This window comes from Rhodofomes roseus (genome assembly GCF_022264815.1).
Source record: "Rhodofomes roseus strain CIRM-BRFM 1785 chromosome Unknown C8Q71scaffold_4, whole genome shotgun sequence".
Classification (NCBI taxonomy): Eukaryota; Fungi; Basidiomycota; class Agaricomycetes; order Polyporales; family Fomitopsidaceae; genus Rhodofomes; species Rhodofomes roseus.
This window is the reverse complement of record NW_025952960.1, coordinates 84,909-107,796: the sequence shown is the minus strand read 5'-3', so window position 1 is coordinate 107,796 and position 22,888 is coordinate 84,909. Positions and strand designations below refer to the sequence as shown.

Genomic DNA, 22,888 nt, shown 5'->3' with positions numbered 1-22,888 from the left:
CACCGGACCGCCGCATCAACACCCGGCTTCTCCACGACTGCACTCTGTCTTGCCCTTGCTCGTCATGCTTCCGAGGTCCATGCTCGCACGCAGTGCCAGGAGCACACAAGTCGCCCTTCGACGACACGCTCGTCTGGCCTCCTCGACACCACCACCCGCCCCGCAGCAACCGCCGCCAGCGGAACCGGTCCCGGGCCCGTCGACCGCACCTCCACGCGAAAAAGCATGGCTCACCAGGAAAGTAGAGGCGTCGCCCGCACTCAAACGCGTATTCCTGCGGGCTGCGAACATGCTGGGATACGGGAGTCCGAAGCAGGTCGCGGGGAGACGCGCGTTCGCGATGTATGAGCAGTTGTGCATCGTCAGACCGGACGAGGACAGGGCGTTTTGGCAGGACGGTGCGTGTCCGACTGTGCCTGTGCCCCTCCCTTCATTGCCATCCATCTTCGCGCACCGCCGAGCTCTGCGTGTATGCGCGTTGAACACGCGTGTACCTAAGGTTCGCGAAGATCCCTGGCTATGAATGAACGGCCCGTGGCGAGGCTCCGCGTCCCATACCCATACTGACGACCGTCCCTCCGCAGAGTGCGACCTACCGCCCACGTTCCAGTCCTGGTTCACCGTCGTCAACCTGCACGTCTGGCTGCTCACCGTCCGGCTGCGCGCGCTCCCCCCGCCGCACGGCATGCACCACGTCCAGGCGCTGATCGACCACTTCTTCCTCGACGTCGAGGACCGCGTCCGCGCGATCCTCCAGCCCGCCTCCCCCGGCTCCGCCGCCACGCCCACGTCCCTCGCGAACCCCTACACCCCGCCCTCCGCGTTCTACACCATCGCCAACCCGAACCGGAAGCGCGCGAAGGGGCGCGCCCCCGAGCGGCTCGTCGGGCGGCAGATGAAGATCTTCAAGGAGCAGTGGGCCGGCATGGGCATGTCCCTGGACGTCTCGCTCATGCGCGGCGACACGGACATGGCCGCGGCGGTGTGGCGGAACGTGCTCGGTGGGCGCGGCGCGCGGGGGATCGTCTATCCCGCGGACGTGCAGGACCCGTCGAGGCCGCTCTTCCGGCGCTCCGTGAACCTCATTGGAGGGGAGGTGGAGAAGGTGAAGAAGCTTGACGAGCGGGGCCTGGAGGTCGAGGAGGCGCGCGATGACGGGTCGGGCGTGCACGACTACGCCCCGAACGAGGCGGACAAGTACGTCGCGTACCCGGAGCTGATGGCGGCCCTCGTTGGGTACATTCGCCGGGAGCTCGTCCGCCTGCAGGAGATCCCGGACGAGGCGATCATCGGTCCTGGAGTAGCCGGGAAGGAAGTGGATGGCATTCAAAATTTGCGATTCGGGAGAGTGGGCGGAGGCGACCTCTTCTGATGATCTTGCCTGTGCATAACACAGAACCAAAAGTGCCTACCAATATGTGTCAAATAATGAGTAGCTCTAGATGCTCGGAATGGCTAATAGTGGTCCTTCTCTTGGTACAAGCTGAACCGTGACTACTACTACGATACGTCTACCTCGAAGCCTGTATGCGATTCACGGCCCACGAAGCTGGTACGCATTGATATGCCACTCGCATAGCCAAACCAAAGCATTCATGGATACACTCGCAGTTGACTCTACTGTACATGTGGTTCGTGCTTCTCACATAACTTAAGACCCATGCCATAGCATCAACTCTCCTCTTGTTCCCTCAGTCGGCGTCTACAGGGTTCCAGCTGATCGCGCCCTTCTTGCCCTGGTCGAGCGCGTCGATCTTCGCCAGATCCTCCGCCGAGATCTCAAAGTCGTAGAGGTCCGCGTTCGACACGACGCGTGCAGGTTGCGACGACTTCGGAAGAGGGCTGAACCTGCGGGGGCGTTACGTACGCTTAGCATAAGCACACAGTGTGAGTGTCGGAAGGCGTACCCGCGTTGGAGGGACCACCGCACCAGTACCTGGGCAACGTCCTTGTTGTACTGCGAGACCAATATCATGAAGTACTCCGCCGTGGAGACAAGAACAGCGCAACGCACCTTCTGCGCAACCTCCCGCAAGACCGGGTTCCCAAACTGCCCGCGCACAAGCGGGCAGTACGCCTGGATGAAGATGTTATTCTTGCTGCAGTACTCGACGATCTCCTTCTGCTGGCAGAACGGCTGCAGCTCGATCTGGTTCACCGCGGGCGCCTCCAGCCCGGCCTCGCGGATCTCCTCGAGGTGCTTCACGCCGCTGTGTCTCAGTTGTCAGGTCTCCGTGGCGCAGAGGATATAGGTGTGCGCGGGGCGTACTTACTAGTTGGAGACGCCGACGGTCCGGAGCTTCCCCGCTTTCTTCGCCTCGAGCAGGGCCCTCCAGGTCTCGAGACGCTTCTGCTTGCCAGAGAGCGGGTCGTGGATCAAGTACAGATCGAGGTAATCTGGTGCACGGCGGGGGTTCATCCACTTGCTCTCGAGGTCGAGGGGTGGAACGACGCACCGAAGCCGAAGCGCTGTAGAGAGCTGTCGACCGCCTTGAGCGTGCTCTCATAGCCATGCTCGCCGCTGCCACTGCCGATTTTTGAAGCTATCGGGAAGATAAATACCGGGTCGCAGGGCTTTGAACCGAGGACACGCACTGACGAAGACCTCGCTCCTCGGCACGCCGCTCTCCCGCACTGCCCGGCCGACCTCTGCCTCGTTGTGGTACAGGCGGGCGGAGTCGATGTGCCTGTAGCCGTGTTTCAGGGCGGCGACGCAGGCCGGGAAACATTCGTTGTTCAGGTAGACCCCGAGGCCCAACAGGGGCATGGTGTAGCCTGCCATGTGCGAGCAGTTACTGTTAGCAGATAATCGGAGTTGACATCCCAGGGGGAACGCACCCGAGGATAGGCGTACAGACGTCGTGATAGACAAAGCCATTGGTGACTATCGAGACGAGGGGTTGATGGTCACGACGAAAGATGGACAGAGAGCTACGAGGATAACTCTGAGATTGCGATACTTATTTATGGCAGGGCTGAGTGGTCCAGATATACGCAGCCTGTCTCGGCCGCTGTGTGGGATTGCTGACAAAAGCGAAGACAGCGAGCCTGTGCTGTGTGCATGTCCGAGGATCCGAGCGAAGTGCTGACTGATGATCGCTGTTGATTGAGCGTTACCTGGAGTCTTCATCTGCGCAGGACTAAGAGCTGGGAACGTGGGCGAAAGGAAGACAACATATCGGTTACAGTATGTTTCTCTTGCACTGTGACGCCAGATTCGGATGGGAACAAACAGTCTGTTATGCGTGTGTTATGCGCCGGGCCGGGCCTGTAAGACGATGCAGTAGTGGTAAAGGTGGAAGCGCCCAACATGGCGGTGGGCAATCGGGCGCTCGGCCCGCCACGGGGACCTTGCAGGTACTCGATATGACGTATGTACTGGGATTTCTGCGCTGCACCCGCCGTATTGCAGTACTTCTAAGTACTCAGTAGCCCACCCAAAGTCCTTCATTACGAGCGATGATTGGGCTAGTACAGGCGAGTCGGAGTACTTGGATTTTGTCATGAAGTGACTATCCTGAAGGCTACTTTTAGTTTGGGCGTGCCACACGGCTAAACTATACGGAGTAGAGGATGTGTAAGCTGTAGGTGAATCATCTTGCATTGGCACTCACTTCGTCTATAATTATAACTTCGAGTCGTGTCGATCCCTGCTCATCCTCCTCCTGGTGCCAACTTCAAAGATGCCAGTCGCACTGAAGCTAGACACGACTGTGAAGCTCCCCTCAGGTGTGTTGCATGCATTCGTGTTCCGCTGTGAATTCTGTGAATTCGAGCCTGAAATTGACACATCTGCGACTAGGCTATACCGTGCCCCTGCTGGGTCTGGGAGTCTACCAGAACGACGATTGCGTCCCAGCATGCCTTGCTGCGCTGAAACATGGCTACAGGTATGTGCGACCCATATACCGTGTTCGCGAGACAGGCTGACCATCGACCATTCCGACTCTGACAGGCACATCGACTCAGCCCGCATGTATCGGAATGAAGACCAAGTCGGGCAGGCAGTGCGCGAGAGTGGCATACCCCGCGAAAAGGTCTTCGTCAGTGCGTGACAAACTTTCCTGTCCAGGCTGGAACGCCTGGATAGACACTGAAGTCCGCGTCTATCTGGGTACTAGCGACGAAGATATACGATCCTGACCACGGATACGAGAGCACGCTGAAGGTGGTCGACGAGTCTCTGCAGCGCTTCGGTTTTGGTAAGTCAATTCAGTCAACAACTCGCTGGACTTCTGGCCCATAACTCGGACTCGGATCGCCAGACTACATCGACCTCTACCTGATCCACAGCCCACTCTCAGGCAAGAAGCGGCGCCTCGAGACCTGGCGCGCCCTCCTCGACGCCCAGAAAGCTGGCAAGATCCGCACCGTCGGCGTATCCAACTAGTGCGTCCCCGGCCAACCCCACCACACCCCGACCTAACGCTCACCACTACTCCCCAGCGGGATCAAGCACCTCGAGGAGATCCGCGAAGCCGGCCTCGCGCAGCCCGCGGTGAACCAGATCGAGGTGCAGCCCTTCTGCCAGCAGCGCCCGATCGTCGAGTACTGCCGGGAGCACGGCATCTTCGTGCAGGCGTACTGCCCGCTCGTGCGCGGCCGCTTCGACGAGCCCGTCCTCCAGGAGGTCGCGAGGAAGTACAAGAAGGACGTCGCGCAGGTCCTCGTCCGGTGGTCGCTGCAGCACGGGTGCGGCAGCCCCCTCTGTCTCTGCGTTGCGACGATCATGCTGAATGCGTGTGTGCGGATGTATTGTAGGTTCAGCCCGCTCCCGAAGTCGGCCCGCCCCGAGCGCGTCGTCTCCAACGCAGATGTGTACGACTTCCAGATTTCGGAGGAGGACATGGCGAAGCTCGACGCGCTCGACAAGGGCGCCGCGGGCGCGACGAGCTGGAACCCAGTCGATGCAGAGTGAAGAGATCTCGCATGGTCGAAGCATGGTCGAAGAAATGACATACGTACTGCCGAGCCCAGCGACGAGGCGCGCGCCGTCGTGCACAGACCCTAGATGATCGACGAGAGCGCGACGTAATGTAGAATAGACTTCGCAGTATGATGTACGCCTGGTGTAAGCGTGAATAACGTTGTAGAGATACAGAATGAGAACGTGTCCGTGTCAAAACATCACTGTCCTGTCTGGTATGAAAAACATGTCCAGTAAATCATGGAGGGTCCGATGCTACCCAAAGTAGCCACCCGCTTTACGTCTGAGGCGACCATTCCAACGACGCCCACAAGCGCAACCAATCGCGCAGCGAACTCAATCGCTGCACGGTGAGCAAACCCATCCTCGAGCCCCCATCGAAGCACCGCCTCTGCTCCATCACCAAAAGCATCTGCGCCACACCAATCCCGTTAGTCAAGCATCACACACTGACTCAACGGGGTACGCACGTCACAAACGAGATCATGCGCGGCCTCTTCGTGCATCATGCATACGAGCGAGGGGAGGCGCGGGAACAGGCTCGAGATTTCCTGGAACACCTCGTTGAAGAGCCCGTAAAATACCGGCCAGACGGGGTCGGGGATCGTCCGCGCCGGGCTGCGCTGGCCCGCCTTCCGAGCGAACTCCTGCTTGACGACCTCGATCCATGCGGCGGCCTGGCTGAGCTCCGACGGGGAGGGCGAGCGCGCTCCGCCAAGCGCCACGAAGGGCTTGAGAATGCTCTGGTAAGGGATTGGCTGATCGTGCGGGGCTTGGCTGCTTGAGGGCGTCGAATGTCCGCGGTTTTGCGCGGATGCCCGCGGGTCGCTGGTGTGCGCCGCCGTGGGATCGCCGCTCGTAAATGGTTCCGAACCATCCTCTTCCGCTCGTGGTAGGCTAGCGCCAGTGCGGCCTTTGCGGGAGGACCCTCGAGGTTCGGCTGGTGAGGACGAAGGGACCGGCTGGCTTGTCGGCCGCGCACACTTGTCGGCCGCCTTCCCGTCCAGAGGGGCCAGCATGGCAGTGCGCCGATGGCACTCTTGCCGATTGCGAAGAACATGCCACAAAAGTGGCCTCGTATGCTCCAGCAGTTCAAAGACACTCGGCGAGACGTTCTGGAGGCTGAGCTCCTCCGGTGAAAACGGGATCTTGTTCAACAAGTCGTCCATGAGTGCCCACGCGTCGTTCGGGAGGTGGCCGACAGCGTTGGATTCCGCCCACTCCGTTACGATTCCCCGCGTGGCATCTTCGATTGCCCAACATTCCAGATTGAAGAGGTAAACGTCGTATACCTGTTGCAGCTGACTCCCGATGATGTCCCTCGATTCTGCAGATACGGCCGTCCAGCGTGCCGGGTGGTCAATCAGTCCTAGCCTCGCCGCGACCATAGGCCACTGTCGAAGGCGAGTAGTCTGCGATTTTTGTGAGTTACGCGCGTAGAGAGGAGTAGCATCACATACCACAAGATAGCCATCGCATATGAGGACTTCGAGAAATAGAGCATACAACTCAATCGAGTTGTCCTCGAATAATGAAACACGCTCCACGACGGGCCTTTCGTGCGTGGAGCAGTAGGTGGCAAATATGTGATGAAAGCTCTCCTCGGATGGGAGAAATCGTACCGATGCGTCGGACATGGGCTCAGGAAGCTAGAATACAGGTTACAGTCTGAGGGCGGGGTAGGAGCGAGGCTTTGGAAGGGGGGACCCCTCAGCGCCGACGCCTGCAGCTTTAAGGCTGCACACGAGCCACTCGTTGCTACGAGGATACCATTCATCGCCCAAGTAGTGGCGAACTCGCACCTCAACCTCTTTGTCTGCAGGACGGCCACCCTTGCATTGTCGTTGCCACTGGGCCTCGGCGAGCGCAGCTGACCACCCGGAAAGTCAAAGGAGCTCCGTTATCCAGGACATGCATGTCATGAATACAACCCCGATTGCTGGGTGTAAGATAGACTCGCGAGGTACATGAACAGCTGGCTCGCGTTGCTCGTCCGTGTCAATCTTGAGGCAGCCGCAGCAACTTCATTTGCAGATGTAGAGCGGCTGAAGCCAGTGAAGCCTTGAGGGCGGAACCAGATGAGTATAGAGACAATTCCTAGACAGTAGTTCCGCAAACATGGAGGCAATGGATGGCCTACGAGAGAGGCGGGTGCAGAAGAGTTCGGCAGATTTGGAAGGTGCCCTGCCGTAAGAGGAAGGTTTCGTGCATCAGGGTCACGTGGATACCCACCACCTCGCGTAACTGGACAGTCTGGACTTGCCCGTGGGGGCCTGACGATGGACATATCCTCTCTCCAGATCCCTGTTCATCCCTTCATTCATCAGACATATGTATGATCACGATCAACGCGAATCCATCGTCCGGATTTCTTGGAAGTTCAGCTCTCTTAAATCTGCAAACTCGAAGACGCGTATGCCACCCATTGGGCACATGGGTTAGCCTATGATTCGTGTCCAGCGGTTGAAAGTCACAGTTGCGAGCCCTCGTTACTGTTGGGCCACCCTCCTCCCAGTGAGGCGCCTAAAATGAGCTCGTGAGTCAATTCGAGGCAGGAGGGCTGCTAAAAGGTCAGTAGGAAGATATCTTTGCGATTGCGCCGATAACGAACTTGAAGCGCGGTGCATCTGACTCTCAGTCTCGTTCGTATTCTTGACCAGGCCCTACACCATCGGGTTTCGTCCGTGCGGAAGGAGACGACTGTAGGACTGCAGTACTGGCGCGGTGTTCATCGCAACACCGTACATTCGCGCTTGCGGTCCTGGACCCACTGATGGCTGCCTCAGAACCGCCGAAGTATGACCTCTCTAATGAGAGCCCAACCGAGAAGCGCTCCTTTCTGAGGGAGGCCGCCAAACGGGCAGAGCTGTATCACGGCCGTGTTGCATTCCTGAACAAGCTGCCTTTTTCTGCGGTCACCGTGATAGTCCTGGTTGGTCTCGTTAACGCGTTGGTATGGATCGCCGTGGGCATCGTACTGGTACGTCTCCGATCCACAGTTTCATTATATACTGATGTCTATCCAGCACTATCATCCGTCAGTAATGCGAAATTACAGCCCGGAAGTACACGGACATTGACCTGGTACACCGTGACAGGGCGCTCATATCCACGGCGGTACTGTCCTATACCCTAGGACTCCGACATGCACTAGACGCAGACCATATTTCTGTTCGTCGCATCTCAAACCCATCTTCTAAGCCGTCATTGATTATTTGTCCCATAGGCTATCGACCTGATGACCCGCCGTCTCATCGCGTCCGGACAAAAGCCCGTGACAGTCGGGATGTTCTTCTCTTTGGGCCATTCGACGTAGGGCACACCGACTTCCCCGTCCAACCACAGCTGACAGTACATGCAGTATAGTGATCGTTACATCCCTGGTGGTAGCTGGTACCGCCGCGGCGGTGTCAAATAGATTCGACAGTTTCTCGCGCGTAGGCGGTATCATCGGGTCGTCCGTATCAGCCGCGTTCCTGATCCTTTTGGGGATTATGAACATTTACATCCTCTACAAGCTGGTGTGCCAGTTGCAGCGAGCCATCGCTGCAGATTCGGACGAGGCAGACACAGGCATGCCATTCTATGGTGGAGGTTGTCTGTTCAATATGTTCAAAGGACTCTTCAAGATGATCGACCGGTGCGTACTGCTCAGCACATTTGATAGGGCACGTATTGCATATTGACCCATTGACTGTCTCACGCAGGCCATGGAAGATGTACCCTCTCGGCGTGCTCTTCGGGCTCGGCTTCGATACCTCCAGCGAGATCGCGCTCCTGGGCATCTCCTCGATCGAAGCCGCGAGCGGCACGTCCTTCTGGCTCATCCTCATCTTCCCGCTGCTCTTCACCGCGGGCATGTGCCTCCTCGACACCGCCGACGGCGCGCTGATGATGAGCCTCTACACGTCTACGACGCTCGCGCACGACCAGATCGCCGTGCTCTATTATAGCATCGTCCTGACGGTCATCACGGTCATCGTCGCGCTCGTGATTGGAGTCATACAGCTGCTCACGATGGTGCTCAACGTCGCAGAGCCGTCGGGCAGGTTCTGGGATGGCGTGGAGAAAGCGGGGGATTGCTATGAGATTATTGGTGCGTCAAGACCTTGTCAACCGGCCACTTGTGACTCGAACCATTTGATTCACTGCAACGCGAACAGGTGGCGCCATCTGTGGCTCGTTCATCGTGTTCGGCACGCTTAGTGTCCTACTATACAAACCTTGGCGCCGCAGAATCGACAAGCAGCGCGACATCAATCTCGCTCTGCTCAAGGCTGAGGATCCGGAGGGAGCGTCCGGAAAACAGAGGTGCGATCGGAAAGACGACGAGTGTGGGAAGGACCCATCCCAGGCCGGGGAACTGGTCATCTCGGAGAGCATGTATCAAAGCCATGGGGAGCAAGCACGAAAGTGTTGATTACGATATTGTCTGTGCACGAAGTAGACTAGGTGTGAACAACGTAGAGAGGCGACGGAATCGTGCAATACAGCTTCAAATCCGCAGAGACCGGCGCAATAGCCAGTACTTACGCGAGGCACACTGGTTCGCGCGAGGATGGAGGTCCGGCAATGCTCCTGTATGATGTCTGTCGCATCTGGTGGGCACCGGTGACGCTAGTAGTGGTAGTCGATTCTTCAAAGATCGACTGGCATGTCAGCCAAAGCAAGAGCGCAGCCCATGTCCCACATACACTCACAGCGGTACGTAGGTCAGTCGGAGCAGGCGCCGCTTCTCCCAAGGCGCGAACAGCACGCGCATGCCATCATAGTCTGGCGGATCCCCTCCCAGTCGCCAACGTTTGTTGCCGGAGCTGTCGTGCGTGAGCATCAGTCGGAAGGCGATGTTCACGTCTAGGAGGCCTTCGTATTTGCTGCTCTCCATGATTTGGTGCAAGGGATGGATTATATATGGATCTGGCAGACCTATCGGGAGAGCGAACTTCTCTCCAAGGGACCGATGCCATATGGATGTTTCTGCGAGTGTGTCGGAAGAGTGAGCACACGCAGGTTCACCATCGGGGAGGGACCAACCGATGTTTTCAATGCATGATGCGTTGATGCCGGATAGTATGGATAGGAGTTGGTCGACGAAGTGATCCCAGCTGGGTTCACTAACCAACGTGAAGCGGATGTGCACGAGGTCCTCATTATGCGAGAGGTCGTAATCGGCAAGGGACGCCACTGTAAGTTCGTCAGCGCGAAGGGAACACCCAGCTGCAAATCAAACACGCACAACAAGCAATATCGAGCTGAAGTGTGCGCAAAGACCGACCGGCACGCTGGATAAGTTGGTTGATCTCGCCAGTCAGTCCCGAGTCGATCGCGCTGCCCGCTATGGCGCTTTGGTGCACGTCGTCCCTGAGGCGAATGAATGATACCGAGTCGCAGATGGGCGTGCTGATCAGCCACCGGATGAGTGCGACACGGTGCGAAGGCCGCGCGTCACGCAGAGGCCTCTTTGCGTAGAGGCGTCTGGGACTTGCGTCGAAGGAATACAAGAGGAGAACCAAGGTCCGCAGCCGCGGGAAGGCTGTATGAGTGAGCCGTGAGGGTGACGCGGTCCCGATTGCACGCGACTCTTGTCTGAAGTCGACTCGGCCGATGGTCAAGTGGGTGAGATTACTTAGCGATAGTAAGAGTCGCTGTAAGTCGTGGATGTTGTACAAGGAAACCATCCGCAGGTCCAGTTCTGAGATAGTCGAGAGGTGGCGCGGAAACGCTCTGAGGAAATCAGAACGAAGGATCAGTTTGGACCAGGGGGCGCCGTCGGTGTCGACCAACACCACCTGCAGTGAGGGTAGTGCGGCTGCGAGCACCAGAGGAAAAGTCGGGGTGCACGAGTTGTTGTGCAGATACACCTTCCGTGTCGCTACCAGCTGCTGTCTGACTCTGGGAACGTTCAGTACCAGCCATGCGAGTTTGTCGACTTGTCGGGAGTGTCTGAGCATAATAATCTCGTAGAACACGGTGATCGCGTGGGGATACCATGCACGACAAACCATGGCCGCCTGGAGCGTGTATATGTGGCCTTCGTAGAGGAATCCCATCATATACTCTTGGATCTCCAACGGGACTCGATCGAAAGACTGGGAAATCTTCGCTGGACGGATCTCTTGATCAGGGATTATGACATCAAGTGGCCCTATAGAAGGTGTCGGGACCCGGTAGAGAACTGGTTGTGATCTCGACGTCGGGCGAATGTCTTGATTACTGTCGGGGACTTCGACATCCGCCGGTACCGTAGGTCTTGACTGCGAGTTGCGAATGCGACCGATTATCGTCAGCGGTAGCCTCGCAAGGCGCCGCAGAAGCCCGTGCTTCTTCACGTTCTGTCTGCCTTGAGAGGACATGACGGCTTGGCGGCGCCGGACAAGACTGAGCGACCTGTCGGATGTCAACGAGGACATGGATCATGCTATGAGTATCTGTACCAGAGAGCGACTCACCAGTTGGCGCAGATGGCGCGGATGGTACGGCGCACGAAAGGTGCACTAAGACGGGGTAGTAAGTGGCGGTGAGTTCTGAGATATGATATGACTGAGCGGAGGTACAAACCGTGATTGACCCCGGAGTCGGCACCGCCTAGAGTAGATGACATGGGTTCAAAGACTCAGTACCACAGCATACCGTTGTCCTCGTAGACCTCCTACATTCGGATAGTCTGTATTCGGAATCCGGATAGCTTGGACTCTGATGCACGCTCTCACGAGACACAGAAGGGTGGAAGCCCGGCCCTCTTGCGCCAGCTTCAGATGCTATGGGCATGATTAGTATTGGTACGCGGTCCACTGGCAGTCGCCCAGCACAGGAAGTGACACATCGACTGCAGATCTAATGCACTGCTCTTGTCCACATCCACTCGTTCCTAGGGACGACCACCACGTGTATCTGTGAATCGACTACATTCTCGTACACCGCTTCTAGTACTGCTCACAATTCAGACACCGTACATACGCGTGCGTGACCTCTGCTTAGGCGCCGACCGCAACACCATTGCTCTGAAGGTTCTTCAGGTAGTCGATCCTGAACGGGTTCGTGTCGGTGTGCTCGCCGCGGTAGTGCGCAATCCACTTCGGCTCGTCCTGCATATATGTTGTCAGATCACACGCCGTCCATCACAACGCACTGTGGCACACGCACCTTGAAGAGACGCATGGTGCGCGACCTCATGTTCGTGTCGAGGCCGAAGCGGTGGTAGATGCCAGCCGGGAGGACGATCATGTCGCCCGAACCGAGGTGAAGACGGATCCAGGAGTCGGTCGGGGACTCTGTCAACCAATTGTGAGCCTGAGGTGAGGCGGTCGGCGTGAAGGAGCACATACCCCGGACGTCGAAGTAACCGCCGCCCTCGATGATATACCTGATCTCCTCATCCTCGTGCATGTGCCTGCATGCGCGCGTCAGCTCATGATAGCCATGATCTAAGTACGTACGACACGTACTCGTGGTAGAACTTCTTCAAGTTCGCCTCGAACTGGTCGCCCATGCCCTCCTTGGTGACGAAGACGATGTCGCGGTTGCGGTAGCTGCGCTCGTCGGCGATCACGTCGACCTGGCTCTCCCACTTGCCCTCGGCGTCGACGGGGATGTACCAGCGGAGGACACCGAGCTTGTCGAGGATCTCCTCGGGGACAGCGACCCCGCTGTCGTGCGGGAGGCGCTGGTCGCTGGGGTCTTCGTCCATGTAGTACGCGCGCATCTTGCTGGAGTGTGTTCGCTGCGGGGCAGAGCACTAGAGGGCCCGGTGGGTGTGGCGGGCTGCTTTATATCAGGATGAGACCGGCAGCGGGGAGTCCCATGATGAGGTCGTGATCGCGTTCTTCGAATGGCATGGGCCCTGCTCTCCTTCTTCCTCCCATCTGCCCCCTCTGCGGCCGCCAGCGGAACTTGTCTCGACACCACGCACCACAGTGCCCGGAGGGTCGCGGATGGCGCAGAAGCCTGCTGGGTTACGCCTGAGCCATGCCGGTGGGTACACCCTGCGACCTTCCCGAGTCTAACTAAATTAAACCAACAGTAGATGGGCGGGCTGACCCACTGCATTGTCCAGCGGACAGTCCACGTCGGGTCGACGGCTCCCCGTACGTGTAAATAGCATGCGCGAGTGCGGTGATTGTGGCTATAGTATGCGCCCAGATGACGGTGCAGCTCTTGTTCGCAGTGCAGCAGCATGTTCACGAGGACATATTTCACCCGGCGACCCACTCCCAGTGGCGGCAGCAAGGCAATTGCGGACTCAGAGGGCCTATTGTTGGCATTAGACGTGCTGCTATGTGAGTCGCCATTCGCTCTTCAGGTTGACGAGTTCGCCGCGAAGTGCTCGGTCACGCATACGACCTACGGACGACTCGTAACATTGGGTTACGTACTAAGGTCGTCGTTCGCTTCTCGGGCGGTGGCAGTAGAGCTTGTAAGTTTCCAGACGTATCTATTCTTACCTTTGCTAAGAATACCTCAAGCCTAAGTATAGGTATAATAGAAACGCATCGTATCGCCAGACGGGACTGCAGTGGCCGTGTAAGCCCGAGATCCGTGCTCCAGCGATTGTGAGAGGTGTAGTCGTTGTTGCCTGGCTTTTATGTAGGGTGCTCATCGCGGTTTTCTGCTATCCTTCTGTCATTTACATTCCGAGAAGGGGTCTCCCAGGAGTGCTTACGTCTTTCTCACCCATTGAGATAACCCTCAGGCTCTAGTCGGTTCAGAGCGTGCGCAAGGATCCGCACGATGATGTATGTTCGCAAATCTGCCGCAGGCACCCTTGCTTCTCAACCCGTTGTACGTCCGCATGGTATCTCGACTTCCCGAGGTTGAACGTTGAACCGTCGCGGGGTCTTCGAAGTCTCAGGAATGCTCCAATACTACGCTGTTTCTCGCGCATTCGCGCAGGCTCTGCTGCGAGAGGCTTGACCTCATGGAAGCAAGGCGCGGCAAGGCTCTGCGTGCATTGGCAAGTGTTAAATAGTATTCTTTCACAGTTCGAGTCCTTGGGATCATCCTAGACGATAACCACTGTCCGCACCTTAACGGTGAAGTTTGTGGGATTGCAGGTACGCTACCCGGCTCTCAGAATAAAGGCATATGCGAGGCATGATGTTGGGATAGGCATGCCGTCAGCACATCTTTTGCTAGCACTTCCACTTCTGCTTCACCGAATCCGTCAACGCATAACATTTGAGATCCAGCATTCCAGCGACCAAGTTCTTGTACCCGATTCAGCTCATGGGATCCTCCACATAGCAATCCCTGCACGCTCCTTATCAATCTTATTCTTAACCTCCTTACTCTCACCGCTCTGGACAGCAGCAGCAACCAACACCGCCACCGCATTGCGCACGGCCGCCCTCTGCGCCGGCGTGCCGTTCTCCTCCTTCTGGCCGTCCGCCGGCGCCTCGCCGGGGACCTCAACGCGCGCCCAGTCGACGCAGAGGTCGACGTACTCGAAGAGCACGCCGACGAGCCCCGCGAAGGTCTTCGTGACCGCCTCGTCGTCGCCGCTTGGCACGGCCGGCGCGTCCAGCGCCCCTGCGTCCGCACCCTCCGGCGGGAGCCGCACGCTCCAGATCTGCTCGAGCGTCCGCCCGACCCATGCGACGAGCGGCGCACCCACTGCGTTCGCACCGCCAAATCAGCTTCGAAGGCGACGAGCGAGATAAAGGAGCGACTCACCGCGCGCGGGAAGGACGATCGCGGGGCACCCGTTGAGGAGCGTGTAGTTGATGACGCTCTCGCTCGGGCGCTGGCTCGTCGTCCACAGCTTGCGGTGCGGCGCGAGCCCGACGACGAGTAGTACGAGGCGGCGCGGCTTTGGCGGCGCGGGGAGCGGTGTCAGCGCTGGTTCGGGAGAGGGCGTGCGGGAGCGCTGCATCATGTGGGAGAGGCTGGGGAGGGAGAGCGAGCTGTGCTTGGCGCTGGCGGGGGCCGTTGAGCTGGACTCGGTGGCTGCTTCGGCCTCTGGCGGGGCGGTTGGAGAGGAGGATGGGGGAGGGGCGAAGGTGATTACGGAGGCGGATTCGGCGAGGAGAGTCTCCCCAACACGGTAGTCGCCTGTGTGCCATGGTTGGTACATCATGCTACTGCTCTGCTCAGTGTACATACCTGAGAGGAACGGCCCATGGCAGAACACTACGTCTGGTTTCATCTAGCCATAGTGATCAGCACCCTCCGCAGATCCGATGCTGTGGACTCACCGAGCGAGGGATAATCGGGCGTCGTCCGCTCGCGAATAGGTATGGCGAGAACCAACCCTTCTCTACGGCTAGGTAATCCATGACCGATGCAAAGAGCGACAGATCTCTGTTGGCGTGTACAACACATCAGTCGAAAGGTCCCCTTCGTAGTAGGTAGATCCGCGTACTGGTGCACAGAGCTCCGGAAGAACCCCAGCGCCGCGTCCTCGACGATATGCTTGTACTTCAGCGTGATCAGCATCGTCTTCACGCCCGTCGTCTGCAGGCGCGCGGAGTGGATCGGTATGAGCGCGTTGGCGGTCTTGTCGAAGACGAGGTCGTTCGCCACTTTGGTGGTGAGCTCGAAGCCGACGTGCGTCCCGAGCTCGACGACCAGCGAGTCGCCCACGGTGCCTATGATGATGTCCGAGATGGGGCCCATGGCTGGCGCTGCGATGGCGGCCATGCCGCCCTAATAATTGTGTGTCAGGTTATCGGGGATGTGCAGTTGGGATCACGTACGGTCGCTGCGATGACAGTGTGCACGGCGAGGTCGCGGAAGCGGATGCATGGGAGCAACAAAGGCGAAGAGTCTCCCCACTGCCAAAAGTAGCGTCAGTCCGTGCACAGATGTGCGGTGATTGCAGAGGAAGTGCGATCATCAGCTCGCGAGGTCCGTTGACTAGAAACGCAAGACAACGAAGCTCAACAAGGGTCGACTGTGACTGTATCGGGGTCTTGCATCCCTTCAGCACCGGCTTGTTAAAAACGCAGATAGACTTCGAGGCTGCCAAACGGCTGTGCCGACAACAAGTGCATACACCGATACTGGCATGCAGGACAGCACTCTTCTTGGCAGTTGTTGTTCGTGCAAGATCGTCCTACATCACTTCCACTACCAACTGTGGCCGCTACGAACTGACAAGACATGGCAATGGACATACCGGGGAGAGACACACGACACTCGTGCCCGCACTGCGCAGCGTCTCATAGCTCGACATCACGATCCGGCCCGTCATAGACTATGGTATACCGAGTAATCAGACTCTTTCCCCGCTGCTGCTCGTATAGACAACCTGACAGACGTACCCCGACCAGCTTCCTGACGATCCATGGCGCCGCCTTGTCCTCCTCCTTCGTACCGAGCGATTCTGGGTCGATCGGTCCTAAGGCAGATGCTTGGGACATCGCGGATTACGAAGCCAAGGTGCAAACACTGGCAATGCAAGGCGATGCAATTATGATTGCAGTACACACTGTGTAGTGTCTTCGCTATCGCAGATCAGATTTCTAGCGTGGACTCGCTATAGCTGCTACATAACGGCCTTAGCGATACACTTGCACATACATACTGAGTATTGCGAAACTCAGGATTGCAGTGCGATGCAGCGTTTTGTTTGCGGAAAGTGAACGTACGTGGGAGTCTGGACAGCGGACAGATCTAAAATGATCCCAAAAAGCAAAAAGATACGACACCAGCAAGACTTGAACTTGCGCTCCCATAGGGAAACAGATAACCCGAGTACTCCTATTGCAAGGCGTGATATTCGAATCTGTCGCCTTAACCACTCGGCCATGGTGCCTTACTCCTATTAGATCTACTGCATTGTAAGTGGCAGTGTAGAGTTCCATCACTCATTGACCCTGACCGACACCCGCTAATACGCTGCCCCACATATGGCGATATTCATACTCAAGGAAATTTTCGCAGTAGCAGCGCCCCAGATGTGTTCACTTATCCGTAAGCAGCGCGATATGATGAGGTGGTAGTCTGGCTACTGCGGGTGGTAGCGAATTACATAATTCAAGTTGTCCAAGATGGATCCTGGCTCTGAGCTAGGGTTTCTACTGCTCGGCACGGCGTTTCAGGCGTGTATACAAGGCATTCAAACTGTGGGCCCGAGGAGTGTGTTGCATGCATCTCGGGCTGCCGACGGAGAATCAGAAAACTGTTTTGCAAGTCACGCGGCAAGCGGCAAGCCCATCCACGACCGCATTAGTGACCGTCGGACGGACAACGAGTTCCTATCTTTCAATAGCGAGAGCCAATCCTAGTCAGAAGTATTGGGAGGACGCTTCTGTCGGACGTAAATGCTGAGGTGAGTGTAGCCCGGACCGTCAAATTTGTCGATCCAAGTCAGCCTGAGGTGTCTGATGTTTCCCACCATCTTCAAGTAGCTGGAGGACATTGACATGGCAGCGATGGCGAGTCAAGGAATCGTGGTTGAGGTGCTGCAAGGGCCGGTGCAGGTGGATGACTGTGATCATAACCAAGGATATTGTACGATAGTCTGCACTGAGTCGGTGTTCAGCGTGTCCGTCATTGATGATGAATGAAGACAGGGACTCACCGCAAATACGACCACAACGAGCAAATGGATATGGTGACGCAGTTAATGGGTCTCCCAAGCAACTTCGGCCCAATCCTCGTTCTCGCCTGCCGTGATTGTGAATCCAATCTTGCTGTACAGACGAACAGCACTCGGGTTGCTAGGCTCAAAGAACAGGCAAACACTATGCACTGTGCCGTCCTCGAACACTCTGCGAGAATATAATTGTTCCGTCAAACCATTGGACTCGAAAGAGGAAGAACACAAGCACCTTTGCAACGCATATCGGACAAGAGCTTCTGCGAGGCCCAGCCCACGAACCAGTGGGTCCGTGTAGGCCTTCGAGACGGCCCTGACCCCAGGTGTCTCTCGCGTGATCGAGACAATTGAGCGTAGGACACCGTCTACACGCGCGCCGTACAGATGTCTACCGTCGATCAGCTTCTTCGCATGCACATACGCTGCCGCAGCATCGAGTGGCGGGGGGACTGGTTCGTCCATGGGATGGGTGGCGCGTTCAGACATAGCCGCTGCAACGCCTAGGTCCGCGGGCGAGCAGAGGCCGAGAGTGACGTTCGAGGCTAGGGATAGCGTGGAAGGGCGTAGTGTAGTCCGCGTAACGTGCGTGAGCGCGAAGTCCATGATGAGCTTTGGCCGAAGTCCATATGCGGAGCCCCAGGCGTCCGCGAACGGCTCACAAAGGGCCTTGGGACCCATGATGCCGAAGATCCTTGTTCCAGCTACATTCGCCTCTCTAGCAGCGAGAAAGAGCTGGTGCATGGCATCGCTGACGCGAGCCGGCGGGAGGCCTTTAAGGTCGACGGACGACGCGAGTCTACCAGCGTGGTTTCCAATAATGGCGAGTGCGAAGAGTGGTCTTGCGTCGTGCGGACAATCGTCGCAGCAAAGAATTGCAGATATCCAGAAATCATCGCCGCTTCCTGACATGCCTTGTTCATTACGATGCTCCTCTAAAGCATACGTTGTCGTGAGCGCGAAGTTGGCGGAGATGCTACGCGTTGCCACAAGTGCGGGTGCACACGCAACCAGGAAGTCATTCGCACTACGATAGGTTCGGATAGCGAAGTCGGCGCCCATTGTGAACTATGTGAATCAGTGTTGCGCCACCGTAGCGATGTATACCAAGTGCCCTCTTGCATGACTTCAGCCGCGGTTCTGCGATATAGACGAGGACTTACCGTACTCCGTCTTGTTACTCTACCAACCTGTGTTCAGCATGTTACATCGCAAGCACGAAAAGAAGACATACATGCAACAAGTGCCAATAGTATGTGTGTGGCTGTCCTCAGGTAAGTGATGCGACGTCGAGTCATTCGACCCGTCGCAGTACCCCAGACGGTGATTGCGCAATACATCGGTTACATAAGCAACACCATACCTACTTACGTTCCGTAAGTATCACGCTGCCACATTTGAAGGGCATTGACAAGAGGACGTACAATCAAACCGTTGCGCTTGCAATGCGGCAGTGTCACCTGCATACATGCCGTTCATAGCCACGCATTGTGAATGTCCTAGGCCCGAATGTGGTGAAAAGGAAAGGCGGCGAGCGGCATAAACGAGACTGTACGCATATATGCGTCGGACGTGCACGGTACCGGTGACACGCGAGATTATAGCTGTTAGTACCGAGTTGCTATCCACAACAAAGAAGAGGCGTCGCCGATCCACTGTCCATTGTCGGAGCTGTATCGATGTTGCTTCACTCGACGAACCCGACATCCAGCTTCCCTTGTAGTAGGCAGCTGCAAGTGATTGGGATCGCTCGAATGTAGATGGGTAGGAGAGCCAGAGATCCATAGAGCACTTGCGCGGTTGAAGCACAGGCAACGAACACCTCAGCACTTGCTGTAGAGCTGATCGCTCGTGCACGCCGGAACGGGCATGCGCAGATGAAAGCAGGGTCCATTGAGCAGCTGAACTAGGGGCTACAATACAGTAGTGAACAGAGCAGACCACAGAGCATTCCGAGACGACATCCGAGATACGCGACAGTTCATCCAGAGAGACCAGTCAGAGCAGCGAGCGCGAGCTTGATCCGGGTTACAAATTCGTTGAGACGTTGCCGAGTTTTCTCTTGAGTGTCAAAAGATGGTAAGCATAAAGTCAGCCTCGCGGAACGATGGCAGGACGGGATGTGGTAGAGAACACCAGCCTACCGATGAAAGACGACATGCCTTGTTCTTTCTCGAGCTCAATGACCGTCTTCACCTCTTTCTCCAGCGCGTCTGCAGTTGTGTCGCTTTCATGCGCGGGGCGGGCCGTTGACCATGCGTGAAACTCCAGCATCAGTTCCAGTAGCATGACGTTCAGCTCTGGAGCGAAGACGAGCACCGGTGGTCAATAAAACGGCCTAGGCTGCGCGCAGCCATGCTATATAGTTCAGAGACGCGCATATACGCACTTTCTAGGAACTCGACGTCTCTCCGCGACTCGCTGTCGAATGGCTCTACGACAGTCGCCCGATGGTCAAAGGATGGGTATGTTTTTGATATCACATCTGCGATAGCGCGCCGCCGAGAATTCTCAGAGATGATGACCTTTTCTTGACTGAGAGGACTTGATCCCTGAGAAGACATAGCCAGCCGTCGCCAGTAGGATATGGTTGCGGTACAGGATGTAGAAGCGTTCGTGCTTGGGACGCTCACTGATGCCACCTGGAAAACCACGTGATCGCGTGTCAGCAACGCGACGCCGCGCTGGCACTCTGGCAGTCTCGGTTTTCGGAAATATCCAAGAAATATCTCTGTGCACAGCCGTATAGGTTTGCATGCTCCCCTGGCGACATAGATTTCGCACCTTCTGATAAGTAGGTCAAGATAGATGTCATTGCTTACACGCATTTCGGATCTACTACTACAGACAGGCATTGAAGGACACAGGCGTTACTAGTATCGTGAAGAGAGAATATTCCTACCTACATCATGGACGTACAGCACCGTAAGGATCGTGTCAACTGATACAGCTGAGAGGACTGTAAAGCTACATTAAGATAAGTCGTTCCGTCGTTTGACAGAACGCCGAGAGAGAATGTCCAACTCGAGTCGCACCAGTGTACACGTAAGCCCCCACGCAGACGACGCACCAAACACAGCACTCCGCAGGCTGAGCCGGATCCATCTCAGGTACGCTGGCGGAACGGAGGGCCCAGGACTTGTATCGACTTGGGGATCGCACTACGCTCCAACCCGCGAATCTTGGCCTGCGGACTGACTATACGACCCTTACTCGGACTCCAGGACGACATCGTCTCGGCGTGCTGACGCTGCCTCTTGCGGCCCATGTTCGTCCGAGTCGGCGATGTGGTCTCCAGGGAGCGGAGGCCCCTGGACCGAGCAGGAACCGTCTGGAACTTGCGCTCCTTCGGCGATGGCGGTGGCGACCGCTCCAGTCGAATGGTGGAAGTGGAGAATGCCCGCTTCCACGGCCGGATGAAGTCTCGCGTGGCTTTCTTCAGATTCTCGTTGTACCGAATACTGGGCCCCGCACCCACATTGTACTTGCGCTTGCGCTTCCTGGGCGGCGAGGGTGCCAGCGCCGCAGGCTCGAGCCGCAGGAAGGGCGCCACATCGAAACCGCGAGCGTGCGGAGGACTGGGCCCTTTCCCTGGAAGTCGCGAAGGCGAGTGCCGGGGCGTGACGAACAAGAAGTCCTCGGGGGTCTGGGCGCCGACCTCGAGCGAATGCGAGTGCTCGAACTCCCTGCTCGATGCGCCACTCCGCGATGGAGACGAATTGCCGTCGGCGCGAGCCAGTAGCGGCTCACGAGACTCGCGGTGGGGAAGGCTGGTCCTCGCCATGGTACCTCGGCGGGGTGGTGTACGGAACAAGTAGTCCGACATTTTGACTGAGAGGATGTTAACGGTTTGAGTGGCGAGGAGACCGAGGGCGCTTACGATGGTTGGTTTTTTTGATAGCACGAAACGACGGGTAGTCGTAAGAACGGGAGAGAACGAGGGGCGAGAAAGAATGTGTAACCGATCTCCGACCAGTACTGATGGTCGACGAGTCTCTTTATATATTGTCGCGAGGATACCTAGTTAGTCGGACAATGCAATGGGATAAAGCAGGTTGCATTGTGATGATAGGGGGTCTGGGCCATGACTGGCCAAAGCAAGTGATCAGGTCAGGCTGGATTGGGCCGCGCTTAGCAAACATAGGAGGATCGGACATAGCTTTGTTCGTACGCCATTGTGGCGCCGTAAAGCGGTGGCGAGCCCAAGGAGGTCGCCCCTGTGAGAACAACAACGTCGTTTGTATGTGGTTTGTTACCCTTCGTCTGCACAGTTTTAGCCTTCAGCTTGTCCGCATATTACCTAGGGTGAGACGTAATGTTCGTAGCGTGAGGGATAGAGGGAACCTACTACTACTAGTGAGTCATGAGTATAGTCGGTAGGTGCGAAGATCGTTGGTCGACTTACCGTGCGCTGCAATCCCCCACGACAGCGTTGCTTCTCGCTTACCGCCTTTCGAGCCCCTCGTCCCTCTATCCTCACTGCGTCATCCACAAATGATAACCGTTTCGACAGCAACACGCTCAGTCGTTGTACACTACGCTGGGCGCAGGGTATTGGACCGAAAAACAAGGAAACTTCAATAGGCTATATCTACAATGCTGTGAATACGTTCTGATAGTGATGATACACACGCCAGCTACATCCTGTGCCGCGTCCGCAGGGTACATTCGCAATATGAGACGACCCGCTCATGCAACAGTTGCGCCGCCGGACTTGTGCCTGAGCTGCACATCAGATTCGTGCCCTCACTTTCGCTTCACAGGACGGCAACGAGAGACTCACAACTGCCAGGCTACGGCGACGAAGGGCAGCGAGAAGCCTGTGAGGCAAAAGACCGAAAACTTGACGGCGAACGCCTTCTTGTTGTAATAGGTGAAGGGCAGGTGCTAAGAGAGCGATGAGTAGTGGACAATCGAGGGTGAGAGGTATGTCTTACGTGGTAGGGAGCGTGGCCGCCGTGGTGGCCATGCGCAGCGTGGTCGGCCTCACCATGTGCAAACCGCACTTGGCCCGCAGGGCGTCGAGATGCACGGGCAAGGGGCAAAAGTCGCATATTTGACGACGACAAACGAGAGAAGGACGACATGGCGACTGCGCTGTGTTCGACGGCTACAAGCCTGAGCTGACCGAGGGCGATGTGGGGAAAGGTCGTGGTGATTCGCAGGTGGGTATTGGGCGACCTGGAGTTGTCCTTCGCGAAGGCAGGTGACTTTGGGTCGGTGCCTCTAGACGAGAGACTATATGTACCCAACCGGGGATCAGCCCACAAGGTATTACACACCGTCTGGATGCCACCCAGAGCTAAGGCAGCTGACCCAGCCGGGGCGCGGCTGGAGGCTCGGTGGGAACGCAAACATAGTACAGTGTGCGCAGTGGAGGGCTATGCCGAACGAAGTTGATGCGTTGCGGGGATCGAGAAGGGCAC

At 57.0% G+C, this 22,888-nt stretch overlaps 12 protein-coding genes and 1 non-coding gene across 13 annotated transcripts; 3 read left to right on the top strand and 10 right to left on the bottom strand.

Annotated features, from left to right (window-relative positions):
- Positions 1 to 79: 79 nt before the first annotated feature.
- On the top strand, positions 80 to 1,372 carry C8Q71DRAFT_701395 (uncharacterized protein; the record flags this gene model as incomplete). Its single annotated transcript, XM_047920186.1, has 2 exons — positions 80 to 398; positions 585 to 1,372. 2 exons carry the CDS (start codon positions 80 to 82, stop codon positions 1,370 to 1,372), a joined length of 1,107 nt encoding a protein of 368 aa, XP_047782025.1.
- A 319-nt stretch (positions 1,373 to 1,691) lies between these two features.
- Positions 1,692 to 2,767, bottom strand: C8Q71DRAFT_702023 (NADP-dependent oxidoreductase domain-containing protein; the record flags this gene model as incomplete). The annotated part of the gene is made up of 6 exons (XM_047920223.1): positions 1,692 to 1,848; positions 1,908 to 1,957; positions 2,015 to 2,210; positions 2,274 to 2,397; positions 2,457 to 2,543; positions 2,596 to 2,767. 6 exons carry the CDS (start codon positions 2,765 to 2,767, stop codon positions 1,692 to 1,694), a joined length of 786 nt encoding a protein of 261 aa, XP_047782024.1.
- Positions 2,768 to 3,359: 592 nt separating this feature from the next.
- C8Q71DRAFT_739984 (Aldo/keto reductase) lies at positions 3,360 to 5,069 on the top strand. Its single transcript, XM_047922742.1, has 9 exons — positions 3,360 to 3,477; positions 3,535 to 3,588; positions 3,684 to 3,729; positions 3,803 to 3,890; positions 3,956 to 4,047; positions 4,122 to 4,202; positions 4,266 to 4,389; positions 4,447 to 4,692; positions 4,762 to 5,069. Exons 3-9 carry the CDS (start codon positions 3,684 to 3,686, stop codon positions 4,916 to 4,918), a joined length of 834 nt encoding a protein of 277 aa, XP_047782023.1. The 5' UTR covers positions 3,360 to 3,477; positions 3,535 to 3,588; the 3' UTR covers positions 4,919 to 5,069.
- A 12-nt stretch (positions 5,070 to 5,081) lies between these two features.
- Positions 5,082 to 6,757, bottom strand: C8Q71DRAFT_412897 (uncharacterized protein). Its single transcript, XM_047918402.1, has 3 exons — positions 6,388 to 6,757; positions 5,398 to 6,339; positions 5,082 to 5,339 (listed from the first exon to the last, which is right to left on the bottom strand). Exons 1-3 carry the CDS (start codon positions 6,562 to 6,564, stop codon positions 5,205 to 5,207), a joined length of 1,254 nt encoding a protein of 417 aa, XP_047782022.1. The 5' UTR covers positions 6,565 to 6,757; the 3' UTR covers positions 5,082 to 5,204.
- A 943-nt stretch (positions 6,758 to 7,700) lies between these two features.
- Positions 7,701 to 9,347, top strand: C8Q71DRAFT_702176 (high-affinity nickel-transport protein-domain-containing protein; the record flags this gene model as incomplete). Its single annotated transcript, XM_047920233.1, has 7 exons — positions 7,701 to 7,907; positions 7,954 to 7,964; positions 8,026 to 8,098; positions 8,154 to 8,239; positions 8,289 to 8,567; positions 8,635 to 9,023; positions 9,091 to 9,347. The coding sequence occupies 7 exons, from the start codon at positions 7,701 to 7,703 to the stop codon at positions 9,345 to 9,347; spliced, it is 1,302 nt and encodes a 433-aa protein (XP_047782021.1).
- A 197-nt stretch (positions 9,348 to 9,544) lies between these two features.
- C8Q71DRAFT_854441 (uncharacterized protein) lies at positions 9,545 to 11,280 on the bottom strand (the record flags this gene model as incomplete). Its single annotated transcript, XM_047927054.1, has 4 exons — positions 9,545 to 9,563; positions 9,628 to 9,904; positions 9,962 to 10,111; positions 10,164 to 11,280. The coding sequence occupies 4 exons, from the start codon at positions 11,278 to 11,280 to the stop codon at positions 9,545 to 9,547; spliced, it is 1,563 nt and encodes a 520-aa protein (XP_047782020.1).
- A 261-nt stretch (positions 11,281 to 11,541) lies between these two features.
- On the bottom strand, positions 11,542 to 12,969 carry C8Q71DRAFT_739960 (Acireductone dioxygenase ARD family). The gene is made up of 4 exons (XM_047922741.1): positions 12,373 to 12,969; positions 12,253 to 12,317; positions 12,071 to 12,198; positions 11,542 to 12,012 (listed from the first exon to the last, which is right to left on the bottom strand). The coding sequence occupies exons 1-4, from the start codon at positions 12,627 to 12,629 to the stop codon at positions 11,902 to 11,904; spliced, it is 561 nt and encodes a 186-aa protein (XP_047782019.1). The 5' UTR covers positions 12,630 to 12,969; the 3' UTR covers positions 11,542 to 11,901.
- Positions 12,970 to 13,862: 893 nt separating this feature from the next.
- Positions 13,863 to 16,682, bottom strand: C8Q71DRAFT_739945 (uncharacterized protein). Its single transcript, XM_047922740.1, has 8 exons — positions 16,186 to 16,682; positions 16,041 to 16,118; positions 15,619 to 15,696; positions 15,285 to 15,568; positions 15,118 to 15,223; positions 15,026 to 15,068; positions 14,597 to 14,974; positions 13,863 to 14,536 (listed from the first exon to the last, which is right to left on the bottom strand). Exons 1-8 carry the CDS (start codon positions 16,282 to 16,284, stop codon positions 14,148 to 14,150), a joined length of 1,455 nt encoding a protein of 484 aa, XP_047782018.1. The 5' UTR covers positions 16,285 to 16,682; the 3' UTR covers positions 13,863 to 14,147.
- Positions 16,567 to 16,679, bottom strand: C8Q71DRAFT_t27. The gene has a single exon. It is a non-coding gene; the product is annotated as a tRNA-Ser (tRNA).
- Positions 16,683 to 17,314: 632 nt separating the features above from the next.
- C8Q71DRAFT_412599 (uncharacterized protein) lies at positions 17,315 to 18,633 on the bottom strand. The gene is made up of 3 exons (XM_047918401.1): positions 17,698 to 18,633; positions 17,448 to 17,637; positions 17,315 to 17,392 (listed from the first exon to the last, which is right to left on the bottom strand). Exons 1-2 carry the CDS (start codon positions 18,522 to 18,524, stop codon positions 17,490 to 17,492), a joined length of 975 nt encoding a protein of 324 aa, XP_047782017.1. The 5' UTR covers positions 18,525 to 18,633; the 3' UTR covers positions 17,315 to 17,392; positions 17,448 to 17,489.
- Positions 18,634 to 19,337: 704 nt separating this feature from the next.
- C8Q71DRAFT_412560 (uncharacterized protein) lies at positions 19,338 to 20,062 on the bottom strand. The gene is made up of 3 exons (XM_047918400.1): positions 19,852 to 20,062; positions 19,625 to 19,762; positions 19,338 to 19,523 (listed from the first exon to the last, which is right to left on the bottom strand). The coding sequence occupies exons 1-3, from the start codon at positions 20,024 to 20,026 to the stop codon at positions 19,444 to 19,446; spliced, it is 393 nt and encodes a 130-aa protein (XP_047782016.1). The 5' UTR covers positions 20,027 to 20,062; the 3' UTR covers positions 19,338 to 19,443.
- Positions 20,063 to 20,568: 506 nt separating this feature from the next.
- On the bottom strand, positions 20,569 to 21,288 carry C8Q71DRAFT_854436 (uncharacterized protein; the record flags this gene model as incomplete). The annotated part of the gene is made up of 1 exon (XM_047927053.1): positions 20,569 to 21,288. The coding sequence occupies one exon, from the start codon at positions 21,286 to 21,288 to the stop codon at positions 20,569 to 20,571; it is 720 nt and encodes a 239-aa protein (XP_047782015.1).
- Positions 21,289 to 21,686: 398 nt separating this feature from the next.
- Positions 21,687 to 22,677, bottom strand: C8Q71DRAFT_412481 (uncharacterized protein). The gene is made up of 5 exons (XM_047918399.1): positions 22,400 to 22,677; positions 22,246 to 22,349; positions 21,868 to 22,182; positions 21,811 to 21,815; positions 21,687 to 21,746 (listed from the first exon to the last, which is right to left on the bottom strand). Exons 1-3 carry the CDS (start codon positions 22,547 to 22,549, stop codon positions 22,152 to 22,154), a joined length of 285 nt encoding a protein of 94 aa, XP_047782014.1. The 5' UTR covers positions 22,550 to 22,677; the 3' UTR covers positions 21,687 to 21,746; positions 21,811 to 21,815; positions 21,868 to 22,151.
- Positions 22,678 to 22,888: the final 211 nt, after the last annotated feature.

Bases quoted from the DNA above. Each gene is read 5' to 3' on its own strand.
- C8Q71DRAFT_739984 (XM_047922742.1), top strand. From the start codon at position 3,684: ATGCCAGTCGCACTGAAGCTAGACACGACTGTGAAGCTCCCCTCAG. The intron at 4,048-4,121 runs GTGCGTGACAAA...TCTGGGTACTAG, and splicing joins CCGCGAAAAGGTCTTCGTCA to CGACGAAGATATACGATCCT. The intron at 4,203-4,265 runs GTAAGTCAATTC...TCGGATCGCCAG, and splicing joins TCTGCAGCGCTTCGGTTTTG to ACTACATCGACCTCTACCTG.
- C8Q71DRAFT_412897 (XM_047918402.1), bottom strand. From the start codon at position 6,564: ATGTCCGACGCATCGGTACGATTTCTCCCATCCGAGGAGAGCTTTCAT. The intron at 6,340-6,387 runs GTATGTGATGCT...CAAAAATCGCAG, and splicing joins TATGCGATGGCTATCTTGTG to ACTACTCGCCTTCGACAGTG. The intron at 5,340-5,397 runs GTGCGTACCCCG...GGTGTGGCGCAG, and splicing joins CGCATGATCTCGTTTGTGAC to ATGCTTTTGGTGATGGAGCA.
- C8Q71DRAFT_739960 (XM_047922741.1), bottom strand. From the start codon at position 12,629: ATGCGCGCGTACTACATGGACGAAGACCCCAGCGACCAGCGCCTCCCG. The intron at 12,199-12,252 runs GTATGTGCTCCT...ATTGGTTGACAG, and splicing joins CGGTTACTTCGACGTCCGGG to AGTCCCCGACCGACTCCTGG. The intron at 12,013-12,070 runs GTGCGTGTGCCA...ACATATATGCAG, and splicing joins GCACCATGCGTCTCTTCAAG to GACGAGCCGAAGTGGATTGC.
- C8Q71DRAFT_739945 (XM_047922740.1), bottom strand. From the start codon at position 16,284: ATGTCCCAAGCATCTGCCTTAGGACCGATCGACCCAGAATCGCTCGGT. The intron at 16,119-16,185 runs GTACGTCTGTCA...GGTATACCATAG, and splicing joins TCGTCAGGAAGCTGGTCGGG to TCTATGACGGGCCGGATCGT. The intron at 14,537-14,596 runs GTGAGTCGCTCC...GTGCGAACGCAG, and splicing joins GATCGTCCTTCCCGCGCGCG to TGGGTGCGCCGCTCGTCGCA.
- C8Q71DRAFT_412599 (XM_047918401.1), bottom strand. From the start codon at position 18,524: ATGGGCGCCGACTTCGCTATCCGAACCTATCGTAGTGCGAATGACTTC. The intron at 17,638-17,697 runs GTGCTTGTGTTC...ATATTCTCGCAG, and splicing joins GTCCGATATGCGTTGCAAAG to AGTGTTCGAGGACGGCACAG.
- C8Q71DRAFT_412560 (XM_047918400.1), bottom strand. From the start codon at position 20,026: ATGTCTTCTCAGGGATCAAGTCCTCTCAGTCAAGAAAAGGTCATCATC. The intron at 19,763-19,851 runs GTGCGTATATGC...TCTTCGCTCCAG, and splicing joins AGACGTCGAGTTCCTAGAAA to AGCTGAACGTCATGCTACTG. The intron at 19,524-19,624 runs GCATGTCGTCTT...TTGACACTCAAG, and splicing joins TGAGCTCGAGAAAGAACAAG to AGAAAACTCGGCAACGTCTC.
- C8Q71DRAFT_412481 (XM_047918399.1), bottom strand. From the start codon at position 22,549: ATGTCGTCCTTCTCTCGTTTGTCGTCGTCAAATATGCGACTTTTGCCC. The intron at 22,350-22,399 runs GTAAGACATACC...TCGCTCTCTTAG, and splicing joins GCGGCCACGCTCCCTACCAC to CACCTGCCCTTCACCTATTA. The intron at 22,183-22,245 runs GTGAGTCTCTCG...TGTGCAGCTCAG, and splicing joins GTCGCCGTAGCCTGGCAGTT to GCACAAGTCCGGCGGCGCAA.